This window comes from Platalea leucorodia (assembly GCF_965183815.1).
Source record: "Platalea leucorodia genome assembly, chromosome: 2".
Classification (NCBI taxonomy): domain Eukaryota; kingdom Metazoa; phylum Chordata; class Aves; order Pelecaniformes; family Threskiornithidae; genus Platalea; species Platalea leucorodia.
Genome location: NC_138824.1, coordinates 56,943,021 through 56,962,873, shown reverse-complemented (window position 1 = coordinate 56,962,873; position 19,853 = coordinate 56,943,021). Strand labels below are relative to the sequence as shown.

The window sequence follows — 19,853 nt, the reverse complement described above, 5'->3', positions numbered from 1 at the left end:
CTGCATCAGCACTGTCGCAACAGAATTTCACGGTTCAGGAAGGGAAGCTGGTGTCTTGGCAAGTCTCTGAGCAGGCATGTTGAGAGCCACTTTTCCAGAGCTTATTGCCTATGGACTTTGGGGAAAAAAATTGGTGTCTCCCTGGCCAAATGGAACTCCTCACTGAAGATTAGGTGTTGCAAATGTGCAATGGTCATCTCCTCCGATGAATCTGCCGGCATATATTAAATACAAACCGTTTGAAATTTTCCTCCTTGCCACAAAGGCCGCACAGCGTTTATTTTGGAAAGACACAACTGAAAACCTTACAGGGAAGAGGAAAAAAATTAGGAGGATCCGATGTCACCCGTAGCTATCAGAATGATTCTACCTGCAGGATACGACAGGCATTTTCATGGAACCCGGTCTCTTCACCGGAGATTATTCAGGTTAAGATCCCTTCAGGAAAGGGCGCCGCAGCCTTACCCTCGCCCGGGAAGCCGGCGTCCCCTCGCCCGCGGCGGGGAGCCTCAGGGGAGAGCCGCCCCGCCGGGGAGCGAAGATGGCGGCGGCCGCGGGCCCGCGCTGCCCCCGCGGACTCCCCTCCGCGCCGCGCACGGCGCCCCGCGGCACGCGCCGGCGTGCTGCCTGCGGCGGCTGCAAAATAGCGCCCTTAATGTCACAGGGAACTTTTCAAAAGCTTCTTTTAACTCCCTTTATATTTAAAAAACAAAAAGGAAAAAAGGCTGCGTCCGGAAGGGGAGGCTCGGGACGCCGCTCCTGGGCTCGGGCCAAGACACAGGCGACCCCGCCGGGGGGTACACATCTGCCGGGCGGGTTCCAACAGCCGGGAGCCGGCGAGCAGCGGGGGAGCCCTCGCCGCGGCCCCCAGCCCCCCGCGCCGCTCCCACTCATCCCCCGCCGCCTCGGGGCGGCGCAGGGGGATGGGGACGGGGCAGGCGAGGAGGAGGAAGGGGGGGGGGGGGGGGGCTGCCTCCTTGTGCGGCAGGCACCAGTAACCGCCCGGGTCGGGGGCGGGGAGCAGCCGCAACCCCGACACCGCTCCGCGCCCGGCGGCGGGGAGCCGTGCGGAGCAGCAGCCGGAGGTGAGCGGAGGGGCTCCCCCCGCCGTCGGGGCGCAGAGGGTGAGGGGCGGGAAGCGCTCGGCGGGGCCGCTCCTCAGGGGAGGGCGGCCGCTCTCCGAAGCGGAGCCGGAGGTTTTGGCTGGGAGATGGAGCCCGGCTTAGGGCCTCCCGCAGGCCCGGCCCTGCTCGGCCGCTCTCCGCGGCACCCCGCCGAGCCTGCCCGCCGGGCCCGGGCCTGGCCTGCGGGCAGAGCCCGGGTGAAACGCGGCTTTCCCCCTCTGCCAGCCGCCCCGGTGGGAAGGGGCGTCCCGGGGAGCAGGCCGCCGCCTCGCCGCCCACCACCCGCGAGTTGCGGCGGTGCCACCCCTCGCCGAGGGGTTCGTGGGTGGGTGGCAGCCCTGGCTTCTGCATGGGCACAGCTCCAAGGACGGAGTAAATCTGACAGAGAGGAAGGAAAAAAAGTGATGGAAGCCCGTACGGGCTGAGACTGCCCTTCTTGATCACTTCTTTTCTGTCTTTCTGCCTCCATTGCGATAACCGGGGCAGCTTGTGCCTCTCCTCAGCTTGGGGATGCACCACTGCCAGGTCCCATGCAGTTAAAGCACTTTTAGTTGGACCCGCATGAAACCCCATGCGGATATCCCTAACTAAATACATCAGTCGAGGAAAATAAGCGGGTTTGGTTTAATTTTGCTGCCTTTAAGTAATGGCGTTTTTTATTAAACCCATGCATCTGCGAGTTGAAGACCCTTATTGCATGTGTGCTTTTTCAGGCTCCTGCTTGACACCCAGGTTGGTAGTTTACAAAATTCACGTGTTTTCAATGTAAAGTAATTTCTCCTATGTCAAACAGATAGAGCAGATGTTAGGGAGATAGATTTCGTTTTGTACAACTTAACAGTTCCTTTGACTAGGAAAAGTATCCAAATACAAGTTTTCAAGGTGTTGTAAGGAATTCGAGGCATGGACATTTTGGACAGTAGTCAGTATTTGAACATTTTTTAAAAATCTAGCTGCTTACAAATAAAAGTGTATTTCTACACGGTAAATGGAAGTGAGTCTGCAGTATATTAGAAATAGCTCTAAAGGAGATTAGCGGTATATTTTCTCAATACTTCAGGAGTCAGAGCAGTGCAAAATTCAGTGGTAAACCAGGCAGATTTATATTCGATATATATAAAAAATGTTAAATACATTTCTTTGAAGGTAGCAATTGCTGGAGGCCGTGTTTGTGGAAAATGAGGTGGCAAAAATGTCACCCTTGCAGGAGAAGACTGCAATGTTACAAACACCACACAGTATCTTTCTAAATTAAGAAAAAATGTCGTGGTAAGTGATGGAAGAATTTGAATGGAAGATGTACTGAACTTTAGGTATTGCAGTAAAGTGTGGCCAGTAGGCTTAAGGTTAAAGGTCCAAAAAGAAAGTTGTAGTGCCAAGTATTTTGGAAGATTGCCTTCCAGGGTGGCTCGGGCCAACAGGCAGGAGGGCTCACTGTCCTGGGTTCATGTTATTACCTTCTCTGTTCAAACTTCCAACACATTGAAATTAATTTTGTAGATTAATGAAACCTTGTGCTGGGCCTAGACGTGTTATTGGAAAGGTTGATTTTCAGCCTTTTTACAGAAGTGGGGAAGCCAGAAGGGTGTAACTTTTCTGTATGTGGATAAAGCAAGAGAGAGGTCCTTGTGGTTCTCTGTGGGTATGAAAAGACGGGCATTTCCTCCAGCTTTCCCTTTGTGCAGGGGTAGATGTGGTGTGAAGGACGGGAGAGGCTGGTAAGAGTTGGACCCTGGATTGCTGAAGTGAGTGATCTGAGACTGATCTGTGTCTCTCTGACACTAGCTGGGGTGGGGTTTTGGTAGCTGAGAGCTGGAGGAATTGCTTGGGTCCATACTGTGAAGCAGAGGTGTGTCCCGCGGTCCTTGTTCTGCGGTGCACGCTGAGTGCGCCAACTGTGAGGAAGACACCTCTGCTGTGGGTGTTCAGTACCAGACCCCCGTTTCTTCCCATCAGAGGTCCGTGTTTTTGGAGTGTAAGTCTGCTATGTACCTGAGTTTCCTATAGGAGGAACGGAGGTGTGCAGCCTGCTCACCTCCCGACGCCGAGTCAGAACGTAGCCAGCACGCGTATGGAGAGCAGAGCTCATGGAGGGCACCACGGAGCAGCTGTCCCAGGGGTTGCCCTCACCACAGGTTGGATGTGTCTGTTAGGGTGCATCAAAGACAGCATAACCAGCCAGTCAAAAGAGGTGATTATCCTGCTGTATTCAGCATTGGTGTGTCCTCACCTGCAGTACTGTGTGCAGTTCTGGGCCCCACAGTTTAAGAAGGATGTGAAGGTCCCTGAATGCGCCCAGAAGAGGGCAACAAAGCTGGTGACGGGGCTGGAAGGCATGTCCTATGAGGAGTGGCTGAGGACTTCTTTGGGCTTGTGTAGTTTGGAGAAAAGGGGGCTGAGGGGCCACCTCATGGCTCTCTACAGCTTCCTGAGGAGGGGACGTGGAGAGGGAGGCGCTGAGCTCTTCTCCCTGGGATCCAGTGACAGGACACGTGAGAATGGCTCAAAGCTGCGTCAGGGGAGGTTCAGACTGGACATTAGGAAGCATTTCTTTACCGAGAGGGTGGTCAAACAGTGGAACAGGCTTCCTAGAGAGGTGGTCGATGCCCCAGGCCTTTCAGTGTTTAAGAGGCATTTGGACAATGCCCTTAATAACATGCTTTAGCTTTTGGTCAGCAGTTGGACTGGATGATTGTTGCAGGTCCTTTCCAACTGAAATTTTTCTATTCCGAGTTGATTTGATTCAACCTATGTCTGCTAATAGGTGGGCCAGGTTTGTAGGAGGATCCAGTGTATTTTGTTATATCAATTCATATATGTGGGAAAAGCAAACAAGCTTTTTTTGCGTAACAACCAACATAAAAACCTACATAAAACTAAGATCTTGTAATTTGTGAGGGAAATGGTCCTTGCATTAGTGCATATAACAACATTGTTGTGTTTGCATGGAAGGAGATATATGTTGTGATTAATAGTAGACATGTTACTGTTTATATTTGAAAGGGCAATGTTAAAAAGGCAGATGAGAGGTGAGATTCATTGAAAGTTCCTAGGAGATGAATGGAGGAAAACATTAAAGGGGAGCCTGAGGGATGTGGAGAAACTGAAAGGGGCCAGAAGAGGGCTAACAAGATGGTTAGGGTCTGCAGCACAAGATCTATAAGAGGAGTTTGAGGGAAGGCAAAGGGGCACTCTGATAGTGGCCTACAGTTGAAGAATAGTCACAAAAATATCAGAACCATGTTTGTCTTGGTAGTAGCAGATACTTGGTGAGAGATTAGGAAAAACGTTTTCGTCAGAGGGAGAGCACAGCCATGCAGCAGGTTACCCAGAGAGGTCATGGGCAGTTTGTTCATCTTAAAAGGCACAGGTGATGTGAACTAGAGTTGGTGCTAGCCCTGCATTGAGCAGAAGGTTGGGCTAGATGATCACCAGAGGTCCCTTGTGAGCAACATTTCTGTGAGTCTATGGTACACGACGTAGAGGAACCGATGGGAGTGGAGTGTATGATCAAGTATGTACTGTGTGAATGTTCTTGGAGAGGTATGTATCTACGAATGAGCAGGAGGATGAGAAACTGAAGCGGGTGTGGAAGGGAGTGAAAAGCCAGGTAGGTACAAGCATGGAACACGGTGGTAAGGCAGGGGCAGCGTAGGGGACTGAAATATTAAGAAATGGTAACAGGAAGAGCAGATTTTTGGAGAAGAGTAGTAAGGATGAGCAAGGGAGTAGGATAATTTTGTATGATGGAGGAGAAGGATGCTCCTGCCTGGAGACAGCATTTGAAGCAACTGAGCAGGAGCAGGGAAATGGGAACACTGAGCTGGGGAGTACTGGGAGTTATGGTGAGGCAGGGAGACAGGCGCCAGTTGTTGCTTGCCTTTGAAGAAAAGTATTTGAGCAGGGGATGGTGAGGTAGGTGATGTGTACGCAAGCTGTGAGGTGCTTCGTGGGGACGAAGTGTTTGGGATTGATGGAGCGAGGCAGGAGTGACAGGCAGACACAGTGAGGCTGTAGGGTTATACGGTTGTAAGAGATGGTGTGGTGCGTGGTGATGCCAGGCGGAGGTGCGTTGGTGCGATGAGCGAGGAGAGCCTGTGGAAGCGGCGTGCGAAGGGCGTAGGACTGTGTCGGGGTGAGGAAGGCAGGTGGAAGCGCCTGGCGGGAGGCTGGTGTGCGGGGTCGGGAGGGTGTGGAGTTGCACTGGAGAGATTGCATGGAGCGACCGGCTGAGGCACCCCGGGTGCCGCAGCGCGAAGCAGATGTGCAGAGGAATGGCGCAGGTACCGTATGCTGATGGCGGGGAGGTGGCAGGTGTCACCGCGTAAAACCGCACGGGGGTAGAGGAAGGTAACATCGCGGTAGGGCAAGAAAGGTTTGTGAGTCAGGAGCAGCACGGAGGAGGGACGGGGTGGCGGGTGGGGAGGCGCGTTGATGCGGTGAGGTGAAATGGGTCTGTAGGGTGCCATGTATAGACTTCTGTGGTGAAGCGAAGGGAATGTGGAGAGAGAAAACATACGCGGTGTAGCTGTGGTAAGGGCCCATGTACCTAACGTGTAGCTGAGGATGTATTTGTAGATGTGAGTGATGTGTGAAGATGGTGAAGGATGCGTTGGTGCAAGCGTACGGTGTCCAAGGCGGGAGGAGCGCTGGGGCCCGCGGGAGAGGGCTAGTTAGCGTGGCGCTGCCAGGAGGGCCTGCAGGGCCCGGGGGAGAAGGCGCCGGGACGGGGAAGGGGACGGGATTCGTGCCGACCACGGAGCCGAGCCCCGGCAGTCGGACACGGGGGCGGCGTGGCGACCGCCGGGCCGCCGCCGCCGCCACCCCCGCGGGGGCCGGGCCGAGCGGGGCGCTGCCCGGGCAAGGCGCTCGGAGGGCGGCGTGCCGGGGAGCGGCGCGGCGGGCCCGGGCCGGGGCGGGCGGGAGGGAGGCGGCGCGGCCGGGCCTCACTCCCGCCTTCCCCTCTCTCAGGCCGCGGCTGCCATAGCGACGCGGAGGACGCCGGCGCCGAGCGGAGCCCGAGGGAGGGAGCCCGAGGGAGGGAGCCCGGACATGGTGAGCCTCGGGGAGGGCGGGCGGGCGGGCGGGCAGCGGGGTGGGTGGCGGCCCGGGCTGAGCCCTGTCTCTCTCCCGCAGCCCTTCACCGAGCGCGCCTACTACCCGCCGGCGGCGGGGGGAGCCGGGCCCGGCGCGGGGCCGGCGCCGTTTCCCGCCTTCCAGTTCCGCGGCCGCCATGAGGGCCCCGACTGGCGGCGTCTGAGCGCCGTGGACGTGGGCCGGGTGTCGCGGGAGGGGGACGTGGCGGCCCTGCAGGAGCACCTGGAGCACGTCACCTTCTGCAGCGCCGAGCGGGAGCGCTGCCCACACTGCCAGGGCCCCGCCGACCCGCTGCTGCTCAAGCTGCTGCGCCTGGCCCAGCTCTGCACCGAGTACCTGCTGCACTCGCAGGAGTACCTCAGCGCCCAGCTCGGCAACCTGGAGGAGGCCCTGCGGGCCGCCCAGGCCCAGCGCGACCAGCTGGGCAAGGAGGTGGCCCACCGCTCGCAGGAGATCAAGGGGCTCAAGGAGGAGTGCCGCCGGAGGAAGAAGATGATCAGCACCCAGCAGATGATGCTGGAGGCCCGAGCCAGCTACCACCAGGTGAGAGGAGAGGTCCTGGCGGCCCGGTCACCCACACCTTGCCAGCTCCGAGCCCAGCGGGGGCAGGCGGCAGAGCAGTCCCGCTCTGCTGGGGCGCAGCCGCTTGCTGGGCGAGAGGCTGGCGCTGCAGGGACTGGTGACCCTGCAAAAAGGGAGTGCCTCGCTTGCAGGTGCTTCGCTTCCCATCTGTGTTTCACAGACGTTTGGCTGGTGCCACAGATGTTTGGGAGAGTGCTACATCATCTTTAACAGTTCCTCTTTTTACTAACAAGTGCTCTTTATTCTTGGATTCACTTTTGATGCATCTGAAGTGTCAGATACACACACATATAAAACCTGTGATAAGTGTGTTACTACTTTCTGTCTCTCCTTGCCTATCAGCTGCATGGTCAGAAAACACACAGGGCAAGTACATCAGAACTGGTGCTACACAGTACCCTGCCTGTCTGCGAGTTGTCACTTTCCTGCAGTAACATTCTCCAGGCACAAAGTTTCTATCTGTGTGTGTGACTCAGAAGTGACTCAGGCATGATGGTAAAGAGCCCTAGTCAGGTAGCTCATCCCTAACCCCACTACAATCTGTTCCATAAGGGTCTTCCCTAAGAACCTTAGTACATTGCTGTTCTGACCCTCTGTGTCGTGGCAGTCTGGTTTTTGGGAGGGGTTTTTGTGTTCTGGGTGTAATAGTTTGATGTAAATATTTTTCAGCTTCAGCGTTTTTCAGCAGGTTTCAGGAATGCAGACTGCAGCTTCAAATGTAGTCTGAAGTCTAGAGAGTACACTGGACACAGACTTGACATGATTTCAGGCTAGCTCTTTGTGTCTGTACTTTTAAAGTTAGAGTTTTCTTCCTTTTTTTTTTTTTAATTCTTGGGATACTAGCAGTCCTCACTGTTGAAATTCTCCTTAATCATGGAATAGTTGCAGTATAGAACCAATGAAAGTTTTCTTACAGTGTGTACGCTCATATCCCACAATATAATACCAATTTCAGCAGGCTGGCAAAGTTTAGTTTTTTTAAGACATCAGCTAAGTTGGCTCAAGGGTTTGTGTAAGGGAAAAGATACCTTATGCCCCAAGAGCAGAGCTATACATATGGTAGATTTCATGAGAACCTTTTCTCAATGCATTCATTTGAGTGTTAGTCTTAAGGACAACCTGCTGATGTTGAATCATTTTAAAAAGCATTTATGCAACTTACAGAGCAGTTTGTCAGTTCTCTGTTGCAAAAGAAAATTAGTTGCATGCATAATTTTATGTGTAAAGTTAACTAATTCTCATACTGTGATTGCCAGTCAAATACTACCAAGTTTTCCTGAAATATTTGTAGGATACAACTGTCTCAGTGGAAGCTGAAGAACATGGTAGTGATCTTGGCTCATCACTAATCTTACGTTCAGTGGCATTTACAATAAAGCAGAGATGGAAAGCTATTTCCCATTTTTAGTTTAATTTCATATAAAGTAAATGTCTGCCCCCCCCCCCCCCCCTTTTCCCTCTCTGTTAGTAAATTCTTGTCTCCAGAAGTTATTTAGGTTCACATGGGAAAAGTGAGTTCTGGGAGCGACGCTGAACAGTTCCTACAGTGTTTTCAGGATTCTGAGTGTGAATGACTGAGATAAATTAAACTCTTCCTAGAGTTTGTAAATGCAGGGCAGCAGTGTGATCAGTAAATAATAATTGTGTGTTATTTATGTGTGCCATGATCTTTGCTGATCTGCAGTGCCAGCTCATAAGGGTTTTGCTCATGATCAAGAGGGTAGTTCAGGTTTCATCCCCTTAAAGTCTTGGCTGTTTAGTCATCAAGCCTGTAAATAGTTATTTGCCTTTTTTAGTGGAGGCACACCTTATATCTAACGTAACCATACTTTGGAATTCAGATTTAATGCCTTTAACCCACCACCAATATAAGTTCAACCATGAAATACTACTGTAAAATGGTACTGGTACCTACAAGTCATAAATTTAAGACTCGTTGGTCAATACCTTCATCTGAGTAATACAAATTTAATTTTAGATAATAATTTTTAATCTTACATTCTCGTGCACAATGTAGGCATAAAGTGCATGTTGTGTCTAACACTGTGAAAAGTAGTTGCAAGAATAATGTTACATAATTGAAAACCTAAATATTCCCTGTGTTAATCCTGTCTCCTGCAGTAAGAGCTTGCTTTCAGTACCAGCAAGTCAAACTGACATGAAGTTTGTGCTTGAATGGATAACATTATTTCACAGCCAATTTAAGTCCATAAATCATGTGCAGTCTGTTACACTGTGAGCTCCCTCTTGGTTGGCAGTAATGCTTTGCTGCCATGCTACATCTCTTTACTTTGGTTTTATGTTAGTGCTTTTTTGCAGTTGTCCAACAAAATATGTCTTAATAATTCATGGCTTTAGTGTTTGCTGAAAGATACCTATACTTAACAGCCTACCTGACTATCAGCGGCAGTATTTTAAATATTAGATGAAATCTGGGAATTTGATTATGGTGACAAGGTCTTGAATCCATTAAGTTAGTCTCTTACAGTCGTATCATATTGATAAGGAAAGAGGACTCAGCTGAGTATTTGTGGTTTGTTAAAATATATTTATTTGAAAAAAAAAAAAACTTACTTGAAAGAAAGAGGTAGCAAGCAACCCTACCTAAAGTGATTAGGGGCTTTGATTCACATTCTTACCAGTATATTGCAAAATCCATAGATGTAGCTTCTGTCCTTGTACTACCCATCTGTTTCTAATATTCTGAACATTAGTGGAATATACTTTGAAGGTGAACAAAATAAGTCTTTTAAAATGGGTAGGATCCAAATTTGACTTAAAATATAACTTCAAATCCAAAACTAATACGTAAATTATAGGAACAGTAATTTGAACAGTTTACACTTCAGAAGGATGCTAGGTAGCATACTAGCGTATGTATGTACTTTTTGTGCAAAATTATGTATTGTTACCTTATTTTGTTTGAAATGCCTGACCTTTTTACATATCTATGGTCCTTCTAGTATTGTCATCTTACAACTCACTTACTTATGTATACTCAAACACATCTTTATTGTGTTGTTTGGGTTTTTTTTCCCTGACTGTATGGTGCTCTCTTTTGCTGTGATAGAAGAGTCTTAGAATACCTGAGCTGCTAGTTGGCTGGAGTCGGTGTGTATTTTGCTGAATAACGTTGTCTTACTTTTTCCTTATACTTCTCTACCTATCTATATTTATCTCTTATCTGTGGTTTATGTCTGAATTTAAACTTACTTGGTCAGAGTCTTTTTTGTTCAGTTTGTACAGTGCCTAGCACAATGAGATTCTAACCCATGACCATCACCAAGAGTCATTAAATAACGCAAATATGTTAATTACTTTACAGAAATCTGGCGCTGTGGGAATTGTAGTCATTATTCTTGTGAAATGGAATTTATTAAAGTTACCTACTTTTGACATCTGGACAAAATGTAATAACCTGTTAAATACCTTAACTGCTATACTTACCAAACAGATGTTACTAATAATAACTAAAATGTTTTTGTCTGGTTTTTGTAGTGTCAGTTTTGTGAAAAGGCTTTTATGAACTACTCCTTTTTACAAAGTCACATGCAAAGGCGTCATCCGGAAGAATCTCAGATTGGTATGTACTTAAGTGTTTTCAAAAAAATGGAGATAAATAGTTTAGACAAGTGTAAATATAGTGAGGATGTGCAGTCCGTGATTTTGTGTCACTGGGAAGAATGACTTTCACGTTCCACTTTTAGGTGGCAGATACCAATTTGTGTGAATACAAGCAACGCTGACTGACAAAATGTATTGGGCGACGTATGTTTCAGTCTCTGGAAAATAATTAACAATAATTGTGTGCCATATTTATATTACCTCTCCAAACTAGCATTCCCACTGAATACTTTATTCAGTAGCAGAGTTCAGAGCACAGTTTCTCTTTAGGCATGCGTGCTACGAAGGTGTGGGTAAAATGAACACGTTGCGCTAAGGCAAATACCTATTGTGAATACATATGAATTATCAGTACAGAAATAATCCAGCTCACCTGAAATCAGTTTGAATAGGATCAGGCTCTCCTGAATGAAACTGACTGTAAAATATAGTGAGAAAAAGAAACTGTCAAGAATAATCTGACTTCGTGTATCTATGATAATCTTGGTTGCTATACCACTAATGTATATGCTTTTGTCTCTCTTCATTGAAAAATGTTTAATTTGAAAAACATTGCTCTCAAAGTTTGTTTCATTCATCTCTCAATTCTCTCCTTCCTGTTAGGCTGCACGCTTATGATTTATTGCTAAGGACTAACAAGTATTGACAAATGACAGCGATTAGAAATGAATGAGTTAGGAAAAAAGAGCATTTGGGAGGAGAAAGAGTGGGCAGAATCTAGTGAGGTCTGAACTGTAGCTTGTCAGAAAAATAGAACAGCAGGAAAAGTGAGAGGGGTCTGAGTAGGCATCTGGGGAAGTGTTAATGTATTGGAAGAAGAAAGAAGCTCTTGTCCACTTTGTACTTGATAAAAATGATAGTGGAAGGAGCTGCAGAACCAGTTTAACCAATTATCATACAAAGAATTAGTCTGAAGTGGCTGTATGAGGGGAATACTCCATGCATTTATTTCTGAAATAATATTCTGCATTGTGCTCAGATTTCCAGACAATGGGCAGCCTAGTGAGTCCTGGGTAAATTGATAAAATGTTTCAAGAGTAAAGATTGTTGAAATTTTTGCATATTTGTAAAATGTTTTTTACAGTGACATTCCCCTTGACTCATTCCAGATAAATAAGTTGTATTTCAAATGAACTCCTTACTAAAGTTATTTAGAATAAATTAAGCCTAAACGAACTGAATCATTGAGGTTCACTTTGTCCTTCATACATCCTTTTTTGAGCCTGTGTTGCTTAGATTCCTTTGAAATTAGATTATATAATACTTTTTCCTGTAAATATTTTATAAACTATTTCACATGTCAGTAATACTGATATTTTTCAATCTTTGAGGTTGTTAGCAGTCCAGAGAACATACGTATTTAAAAGCATCTTTGGAGACTCATATGATAGTAGGAAGGGAAATGGTCTATGCGAGTCACACTTCATGAAGATGTTATTGAAACACTCTAGAAATGCATTTGCAGTAAGTATCACATTTCCAGAAATTACAACAAACATTTTTAAAATCTGTGTTTCTTTCAAACAGAACAGAAGAGGAAAGCAAAGACAGACAAATTGCAGGATGAGATTGATAAACTGAAGGAGCAGTTGCAGCTCACCAAGTCCCAGTTAGAGGCTGAACAACAGGCTAATATGGTCAGGTTTTCTAAGGTAATATGTAGTAAGTAATGCGAACCTTTCAAAAGAATTAGTACTTTGGGCTGTGTTCACTCAGTTTGTAACTGGAACAGAACAAAAATATATCTACAGCTTGCCTGTCTGGCAGTGATGGTGCTTGGGCATTAGAGCATAGCCCTGCCTCGCCTCCCGTAATTTTGAACATCCACTTTCTCCTTACTCTCATTTTAGACATATTTTAAATGAGTACTTGAGATAAGACTTCCGTTAGCACTTAGCAGTTCATAAGATGTGTGGCCTGTTATTGAAGCAGATGAAATTGCCTTGCTGTGGTGAAATACAAGCTATTTTTGACATTATGATATTTTGTGATGATTAAGCGTTTCTTAGATATGACTGTGATTTTACATGTGACTTTATAAACTGAGTAGGATTTATTCTTTGCTGTGGAGAGCTTTACTGTCTAACAGAGGTGCAAAGCAGTTCAAGGAAGAGAGACTGAGAAGAAACAAAGCAATCTAGAACTTGTATGTTGGTCTTTACGTCCTTGAGAACCAAAGCAGAAAGTAGTCTTAGCTACTGCTGTGTGAATTAAAAGACCTTAAAACAGAATGATTTAAAAGCAGTGATTATTTGTAATCACATGCAAGGCTTTGTTTAGGATGATACTGAATCTTGTAAGTACGCTTACTGGCTCATAAAGAGAAAAAAGAATCTCTGAGTTACCGGTTTAATTTTTTTTTTTTTTTACGCTTGATAATTTGAGATCATCTCACAGTTTTAATTTCTGTTTAAGTAAGTACAATCAGATAATTTGCTGTCAAAATAGGGATGGAAATTTTTTTAACAGGGGAGGAGCTTTGCACTTCAATTTGAGAAGCAAATTCTTGACATAAGAGACAATGGTATTTCTAATGGTTGAGTTAAATGCTGATCTTTGTGTTGCAGTTTTCCCTGTATCATATTCAAAAGCAGCGTTTTGTGGTTGTTAACATAATGTGTAAGAACTTTCTCCCAATATTCAGAGCTTCTAAATGGCTTTCCTAGTGGAGTTTGAGGACCTTCAAACATAAAACCAACCATTACATTTGGAAACAAACGCTACATTTTGAATTTAATGGGAATAAACAAAACACAGTTATCATTAATTATTTTCTTCCTTGTTTACAGAAGAAAGTCCGATCTTTTGTAAAACATGCAGTGTTTCTTTCCCTGAACACAGCTTCAGACTTTCCTTTCTTCAGTCCTCTTGTACTCCTTTTCTCGGGACCATTCAGCTTCCTGTTTTTTTTTCCATTTGCAAAAGTACTGAATGACCAAATGAAGAGCGTCAGTAGGGTTTCACTTAGGAGTGCAAGCATTGTCAGAATAGTGGGCTTTGGCCCTATGTGGACATCTGCTAGGTATTCTACTCATTCTTTCTGTGCCTCACGTTTGGGGGGTACATCTATAACATATTTCTCTTGCCCCTGAAGCGTTGTTTTTCTTATGAGACGGAACTTTGAGTATTCATAACAGTGCAGTGTAGATTTTTTGGTGCCTTAGGGGCTTATTTTGAAGTCACTTGTCTTAGCTGAGACTCCTAACTACAAGGGGACTGCCTGAAATGTCCTGAAGCTACAGCCTGCGGTGTTACACAACAAGAAGCTTTCAAAGCTTCTGTGTTTTTCTAGGATGTCAGGGAAGATAGAAATGTGAGGTGTGACTGGCTGCAGTTTGTCTGCCATGACTGACATCCACTGTCAATTCGGGTATCATTATGTTGTTGTCTTTGGATTGAAAGAGCAGAAGATCTTTTCCCCTGTGTTTTTTTTAGGAGAACCACTACTGGCGGGAATTTGGATAAAAACTGTCATGCTTCCAGTTCTTGGTCCCTTCTACTACATTGAGGTGAAAGGATACAGAAGGTCCCATTCTTCATAGTGATTGCTTGTTATAGTTAGTCAGAGAACAAATTCAGAGTGAATGCTGTGATGGAAAGATGTAGGGGTTGCCTAAAAAGTGTGTATATTCTGGGCGGTGAAATGCAGGACTTTGAACAAGTTGAGGACTATACAAAAATGAGTGAGTAGGTAATGGAATGTTAAAAGTAATTTAACAGATAAAGTGGGGCAAATATATATGGGGAAAAAATAATTCTAACTTCATCTACAAAATGATGGGTTCTGAGCTGAGTGTTATTACTGAAGGGCAAGATCTTAAGGTTGTGATACATAGTTCCAGGGAAATGTCAGCCCAGTGGTTAGCAGCAGCCAGCAAATAAATTCAAATATTATAAATTACTCTGAAAAATCACTGTGCAAGCCACAGCCTAAATACCATGCGTAGGTCTAGTCCCTTCATCTCAAAAAGGATATGATAGAATTAAATATCCTGGAGGTATTTAAAAGACGCGTAGATGTGGCACTTAGGGACGTGGTTTAGTGGTGGACTTGGCAGTGCTACGTTTACGGTTGGACTCCATGATCTTAAAGGTCTTCGCAGACATCAGTATCTCACCCTCCATCCCCACCAACCTGTTGTCTTTTTTTGCAGACTGACAACTGTTAGCATGCTCAGACGTTCTAAATACAGACTGCGAAGTCATGAGTTACATAGAGTGAATAGGTATCAATCATTCACTCTTCTCCAGTTCAGGACCTAGCATCCATCGAATGAACCTAGCAGGAGCCAGATTCAAAGCGAAAAAAAAAAGTACTTGGCTCTTCATGCAACTTGTAGTAGCTCTGTGGAGCTCCTTGGTGAAAGATGTTGCAGTTGCTAAAAGCTGACATAGCCACAAGGGACGACTGCAAAAGTGTATGAGGAGATAGGTATCAAAGGTTACTAAGTTTACAAAACTGTATCAGGCTGAGGAAGTCCTCTGAGCTGAAAACAGTGGGCAGCTTGGAGACTATTAAGGAGAACGTGCGTGTTTGCTTGCCCTGTTATTATCCTTTCCCACCTATAGACTTACAGCCTCTGTGAGAAATGGGGTGCTGAACTAGGTTGATCTGTGGTATGACCAAGTAAGGCCATTCATGTGTTATTCAATGAACAATAATGAACTACCAACACTTCTTGAAATGTACTTGTTTTGCTAGCAAAATGTATAGTTTGCTACCCCAGGATTCTTGAGAAACTGGTGTTTTTTCATGTTTTTTTGATGTCACAATGTTGCCCATTGAAAGTGACTGCTTCCCACACATAGTTTGGGTGCTTGAATGTGGGGAAAAATAACAAATAATGTTTTTAAAATAATTTCAGGAATGTGAACAGCAAAAATCAAAAGAAGAAGAAATTCTACAATCATTTCATAAATGGAAAGAGGAGGAAAAAGAGAAATTGGCTGATGAAATAGAAAAAGTGAAAGAGATGTTTATGAAAGAGCTTAAGGAGTTATCTTCAAGAAATTCAACCTTAGAAAATGTAAGTAAGTGACTTAAATTTTCCAACATTTTAAGGCATGAATCCCTTACAGTAGATGGTAGTGAATTTCACGTATTTGAAATGTGATGTAGTCATCTTAGATGTCTTCTTACAAAACTTTAAAAATAATAGTTGGATGATAGCCATAATTGTATCTTTGTATACTGGTACTTTATTAACATAATTTCAGTTATTTTTTTAATAGCATTGTTTTGGATGAATGAACTATACCTTCAGCAGCTATGTCAGTTTCTTCTTACTCCTCAACTTTTGAGTCCCTGTTTACAGATTAGTAGATATTGTTATTATTGCTGTCTGTTAGGTATCCTTATATTAATATTCTTATAACTGGCATGGAGGGGACTAACCTCTGCATTATAGTGCTGACAGTAGAACTGCATGTGTTTTCAATACGTGCTCTGGAAATGCTTTCCAGAGTTTTGACTAGAAAGAGAATTGTGAAAGTATAGGTGAGTCAGAAAACTACGCATGGCATTACCAGAGCCGCTTATGTTTTGTAGCTGCTAGTTCCTGTGTATTTTTGCAGGGTACATTTATGTTAATGTATATATTAATTATTACACAAAATTTGATAAATGCTGAACTCATGAGAAATGCGAGAAGTGACTGATACAATCTCTGTGTAGTTAGGTTTAAAGTAAATTTTGTGCTAAATGACAGTTTTATAAAACAAAATCTGTACACATATTCAGGTCTCCATTTTCCCCCCCCGCCTTTTAGCAACTGTTAGAGTTACAAAAGTCCAGTATGCAACAAAAATCCAACTTAGGGACACTGAAAGACAGCCAAGAATTTACAGAAGAGAAACCTCAGAGTCCTCAGGATTATCACAATGTGGTTAAACTTCTTGAAAAACAGGTAACACTCTAACTTAATGTATCACTTTTGACAGACTACTTGTGTTCTTTTCATTTTTGTACATCTCTGAATAGGATTTTAAATCCGTAAGTAAAATTCTCATCCTTCTCAATGTCTAAAATAGCTGTTTTTAAAGATCTACTACTGTTTAGTACAATCTCTAGAATGGAAATCAAGAAATTATTTCCCCTATCCTTTATACATAAATTAATCGTTATTTATTTATTTATTGATATTCTCTTATTCTTTATTATTAAATATATTAAGCTTTACCAAATATGGTTGCAGTTCAATTCCAGAAGGCTCTAAGACATCATTTATGTCTGCTGATCTGTGAGGCCACTGATGGAAAAATTGGAATTTTCCATTTTCCAGGATGAAAAAAAAAAAGGTTAAGAAACTTCCTGACAGGATTTGTCAGCCTGTGGCTTTTGAGTTATATGAAGCACTTGAGCTTGTCAGGTGCAACTTCTGTACCAGGAGTGTACCATCTGACCAGCACAGGTGGTGGTGCTAGTGCAAAGCTGTTGGACAACCCAGGTCCCACCTGTAGGAAGGATTGAGCTCGGAAAGGCCACTGAGGCCAAGGTCATTGCATTGTTCTGAGACTCACTTGCATGTCCGGGTTGTTCCTATTAAAAAAATGAGTTGTGAGGCTTTTGGAAATACCCACAAACCTTTTAACTTTTTTTTTTTTTTTTTTTTGACACTTTGAGACATGCATTATATACTTCATGGTTCTTGGGGTGTGAAGGTCTTTGTATACTGCTGGTATCATACAGAATTTTGGTCACTTCTGCTCAAAGACGTGGAAAATTTAGTGAGTTTTACTTTGTTTTTTTTTATTTCATCAAAAAAAATTCAGTTCACTCTACAACTCATACATTAATACTGTTTTTTATAGTCATTATGCAAAATACGTTGTTAATAAGTGCTTGAAATGACAATATTTGGGGGGGAAAAACCCTACTCTTACTAATCTTATTGTTAATACACAGAGATATATCAAAATACTTGTGTATTTCTCATGCGCAGTCACTATATATACAAATCAAGGAGCAAATACATAGTTTCTAGAGCGATTGGTAAGAAAACCGCACTCGGATGGATAAAACGTTGATGACTGTTCTAGGTCTTAAGTACGGGGTTACTCAAGTTTCATATCGTCAATAACCTTTTCAGTATTTATGCTTTATTTAGGAAAATAAAGCTGCATATATCGAACTAAATGGTAACGTGTTATTAACAGGAATTAATATTGATTTCCTCTATGCAGGAAAGTAAGTGGACATCTAGAATACAAGCCCTTCATCATGACCACGAGACAGAAAAGTCCCTGGTAAGTGGCACAGCAAACCACTTAAACTAAAAGGAGACTTTTTTCTTACCCTTTCAGTAGTTCTTGATATGCTATAATATATCTGTTGGATTAGAAAGCCTAGATCTCAAGAGTTTATAAGAGTGTGTCCTCTTAAATGTATTTATTATCTCTGTATTTCCATTACGCTAGAGAAGTTTCAGTTAAGGCCAGAGTTGAAATGGAATTTATCATTTAAGAATGTGACAAACACCTGAAACTGTATCTCTGTTCTGAAAAGCTCACAACTAATTCTGTGAGCACTGTATTGTACAGTGTTTTCCATGTTATGTGAGTATGCTGGATAGTTGAGATATAACTTGCTAACATGTAGCTTTCATCTACCCTGTACCTTCTGCTACCATGGACCTATGGCATACGTCTTGATCTTTTTTTCTCTTTTCTATCACTTCTCTGCTGCTTTTTCTGTTGTAGCTTTCTAATGCAGAATCTGTTCAGCTTTTCCAGGAAAAAAACTCCATGGCATTTTATTTTGCATCAGTTTATATATTTTACTATACAAAGCTTTATTCCTCAGATTTTTTTTTATGTCTGCATTTCTTTTTAATCTGTCCTGCTTTGTTTCTCTTGCTTCTTTTCCTTTCATTTTCCTTTCATCTGCGTGACCATGTAAGAACTCAGCAGATCGTAGTGGTCTGACCAATGCTTCTTCTCCTCTGGCAAGAAAGCAGTGGGGAGGAACCATGGAGCGTTCCCCAAAAAGGATGTAGTTAATGATACACCCACGTACAAAGCAAGAATAGAATAAGGGAGGAGTAATGTAAGTATTACTTTTGGGATGGTGCATCTTAAGTATTGTTCCCTTTCTTCTACATTCAGAGCTAATATATTAGGTTTATCATGCAAATTCACATCTCATCACCTTAAAATATCATGATTTGACACTATTTATAACCAAAACATTTTTATAGAGTGGTATGCTTTTTCCCACAATCTTATTTTTTAGACAATCTCAGCAATGTGTTTGTATGTCCCTTTTTTTGTATTGAGATTTAGGTAGTCTTCCTTGTGTAAATAAAAAGTGATCCAGACGACTGTTTTGTAATATATGCAAATCCCAGTGAAATCACAGGAGACATTATGTTTTTGCTGGGAAAAAAAGTGTTACAAATATTTAAGCATTACACTTGCTTGTTTAAACTTCGCAGCATCAAAGTATTTTATATAATATTAATATGAAGTTACTTTTCTTCTGATTGCTTTCTAGCTACTGTCACAGATTGAGAAGCTTAAATCATCAGTGAGAGAAGACCTGAACAAAAATAACACCTTTTACAAGAGGAGAATAGAAGAACTGGGGCAGAGGCTTCAGGAGCAGAATGATCTAATTATTACTCAGAAGAAGCAGGTCTGTTTTGTGAAGCACTCTGTGTTTCAGAGAGCATAGGACATAGAGAAACATTTTACTAGCTTTCAGCCTTTGATGTATCTCTGATTGCATAGTTAATATTCCCAATTTGTAGTAGTATTGTGGTAGTATTTTGGTTACACTTTGGAAATTATGTTGATAAATAAGAATAGATCTGGAAAGAGACACAGGAATGTAAACCAGGAATTAAAACACAATTTAGAAGGAAAAGATTAGTAAACCAAAGTTTTTAGTTCAACACAGTTAAAAAATTACTAGGTCACAGTCACCAAAGACCTCTACAGATGAAAAATTTCTGAGAGTGAACTGGATTTAATCTGCCACAAAATAATCACAATGAAATCTAGTGTTTGAAATCTGAAAATACATGACTTCTCACACTAAAAATAAAGTATTATATTTATCACTGTGAGAATAATTAATTAAATTATTACCTTATGAAATTTAACAAGAGCAAGTGCCAGATTCTCCACCTGGGATGGCATGATCCTGGTCATACGTACAAACTGGGGGACAAGAGGCTGGAGAGCAGCCCCGCAGAAAGAAATCTGGGGGTTTGGGTTGATAGCAAGTTGAATATGAGTCAACAGTGTGCCCTGGCAGCCAAAAGGGCCAACCGTGTCCTGGGGTGCATCAAGCACAGCGTACCTAGCCGGTCGAGGGAGGTGATTGTCCCACTCTGCACCACACTGGTGCGGCCCTACCCTGAGTACTGTGTGCAGTTTTGGGCACCTCATTATAAGAAGGACATTGAACTATTAGCGTGTGTCCAG

The 19,853-nt window shown here is 43.7% G+C and overlaps 1 protein-coding gene across 1 annotated transcript in view; it reads left to right on the top strand.

Annotated features, from left to right (window-relative positions):
- Positions 1–1,044: 1,044 nt before the first annotated feature.
- DZIP1 (DAZ interacting zinc finger protein 1) overlaps positions 1,045–19,853 on the top strand; it is a 41,173-nt gene continuing 22,364 nt past the window's right edge. Inside the window, exons 1-9 of the mRNA XM_082337901.1 lie at positions 1,045–1,085; positions 6,096–6,179; positions 6,261–6,764; positions 10,302–10,386; positions 11,955–12,079; positions 15,293–15,454; positions 16,196–16,333; positions 17,610–17,672; positions 18,919–19,059. Coding sequence (XP_082194027.1) covers positions 6,177–6,179; positions 6,261–6,764; positions 10,302–10,386; positions 11,955–12,079; positions 15,293–15,454; positions 16,196–16,333; positions 17,610–17,672; positions 18,919–19,059 — 1,221 coding nt within the window. The 5' untranslated portion in view covers positions 1,045–1,085; positions 6,096–6,176. The remainder of the gene's footprint in view (positions 1,086–6,095; positions 6,180–6,260; positions 6,765–10,301; positions 10,387–11,954; positions 12,080–15,292; positions 15,455–16,195; positions 16,334–17,609; positions 17,673–18,918; positions 19,060–19,853) is intronic.